The following is a 1,850-nucleotide window of genomic DNA, read 5'->3' on the forward strand; positions in this document are numbered from 1 at the left end:
AATAAAAAATAAAAGCACTCAAATGGGAAGGAGGAGGAGTGGTTGGGGATGGGGAAAGGTTTCCCTTGAGGGAAGGCTTCTTGAGGGCAAGGACCATGTCTTATGTTTTATATAGATTATATTTTAGAACTCTTTGAGCCTTAAATATGTCAGGGGAAATCCAGAAAGAAATTACTCTGACTTTGCTTTCTACTCTGGACTCTTCTTTTTTTTCCTGAAAACACAAAGATAAAATGAAGAGCTCTAGATAGTTTTAGAAAAAAAAAGAAACTTAATGAGTATGACATTTCTAAAGTAGAAAAAGATATGAAGACATTATACCTGTACAATGTACACAACACAAAAATGTACAATTGTTGCTAAACTAATATTTTTAAACAATAAATAATTTGATTTGGAAAAGCAAGTTAACAAATTTAGATTCCAAATAATTTATTGTCCCAATGTAACCAAATACTTTAAATATATATGGTAATAAATAAGCAAATAAAAAAATAAATAGATATTTTAGAAAAATAAACAAAACCAAGAAACTGTCCAGATTTCATTTCAGTTCCAATATGTTGGATGCCACCTATTCAAAACAACAACAGTTGGTTTCAGGAATACTTGTAACATTTGTCTTTGCTGTCTAGTTTCTGAAGTGCAAACTCTTAAGTTCTTCAGTTTTTTTTTTTTTAAATTTAAAGCAGTGGAGTTAAGTGACTTGCCAAGGTCACACAGCTAGGTAATCATTGAGTGTCTGAGGACAGATTTGAACTCAGGTCCTCCTGACTCCAGGGCCAGTGCCCTATCCACTGTGCCACTTAGCTGCCCCATAAATCCTTCAGTTTTTAAGACATTTTGTTAATTTGTAAAGGATGATGAAATTCAATCTTGTTTCCTGTTGGACTCTCAACCAGGAACAACTACTGTATTCTTTGTTTTTCAAGTAGTCATTTATTCTTTGATAATAATTATTTAAGTGTAAGAGACTTTCTTTACTCTCCCAGGTGATATTATTCTGTTCCATCTCTTCCTCCAAAGCTGTTTCCAAATGCTCCATTTGCACGTGGATTCCATTGAGGAATTCCTCAATGATGGTATTATCCACACCAAGGCTGGCATTATTGCTGCTGAATAGCAAGAAAATTTGCTGGAGCATCTCAAGGATAATCATGGTTGCATTCTCCTTTTGGCACTTCATAGGCCGTACAATCTCCTGAGGGATTTTGAAGTCTATTATCTCCTTTAGACATTCTGGAGGAGGGTTCCCCATCATTTCTTTCAGGAGACTCAAACTCCTCTGATTGGTTCTTCTTTGATAAGAATGAAGCAAGCCTTTAGAAGAAACACCAGCAAAGAGGACCAGGAGAAGGGCAAGTTGTAAGATGCTCCTGTTGGCCATAGTGAACTTGAAAAGATCTAGCTGTAGGCACTTCAAAGGTCTGTAGTGTGAATGACTTTTCTCCATGTGTTCCTGCTATTTATTGAGAGATGCTATCCATATTTTTCTTGATCATAGGAATTTCCCACTTTCCAGTTCTCATTTTCACTTTTGTTATGTCATCTACATTTCCCCCCCTACAATTTTACTGTTTTCTTTGGGGTGCTTAGAAATTTATATGATTATGTGGTTATGTGGGGAGGTGCTGCTTTCATTTATAAGTACACAACAACAAGAATTTTGTAGGTTTTCAGTGACTCAATACTAAAGAACTAATCAGAATTTTATTGGACTGTCTCTCCTTAATGAGAACATATATGACAGATGCTGTCTATAATAAAGAGTAGTTCTTTTAGCATAGCCAGGTTTTTTTTTTTTTGTTTTGTCTTCTTCCATAAAATTATTGACTTATAGCAATCTTCAT

The 1,850-nt window shown here is 34.8% G+C and overlaps 1 protein-coding gene across 1 annotated transcript; it reads right to left on the reverse strand.

Moving 5' to 3' along the window:
- Positions 1–826: 826 nt before the first annotated feature.
- On the reverse strand, positions 827–1,405 carry LOC141502130 (interferon beta-like). Its single transcript, XM_074206722.1, has one exon. The coding sequence runs from the start codon at positions 1,385–1,387 to the stop codon at positions 827–829; it is 561 nt and encodes a 186-aa protein (XP_074062823.1). The 5' UTR covers positions 1,388–1,405.
- Between the last annotated feature and the right edge of the window lie 445 nt (positions 1,406–1,850).

Source organism: Macrotis lagotis, chromosome X (genome assembly GCF_037893015.1).
Source record: "Macrotis lagotis isolate mMagLag1 chromosome X, bilby.v1.9.chrom.fasta, whole genome shotgun sequence".
Classification (NCBI taxonomy): Eukaryota; Metazoa; Chordata; class Mammalia; order Peramelemorphia; family Peramelidae; genus Macrotis; species Macrotis lagotis.

What these genes read in the sequence shown, in the direction of transcription:
- LOC141502130 (XM_074206722.1), bottom strand. Translation starts at nt 1,387, where the DNA reads ATGGCCAACAGGAGCATCTTACAACTTGCCCTTCTCCTGGTCCTCTTT.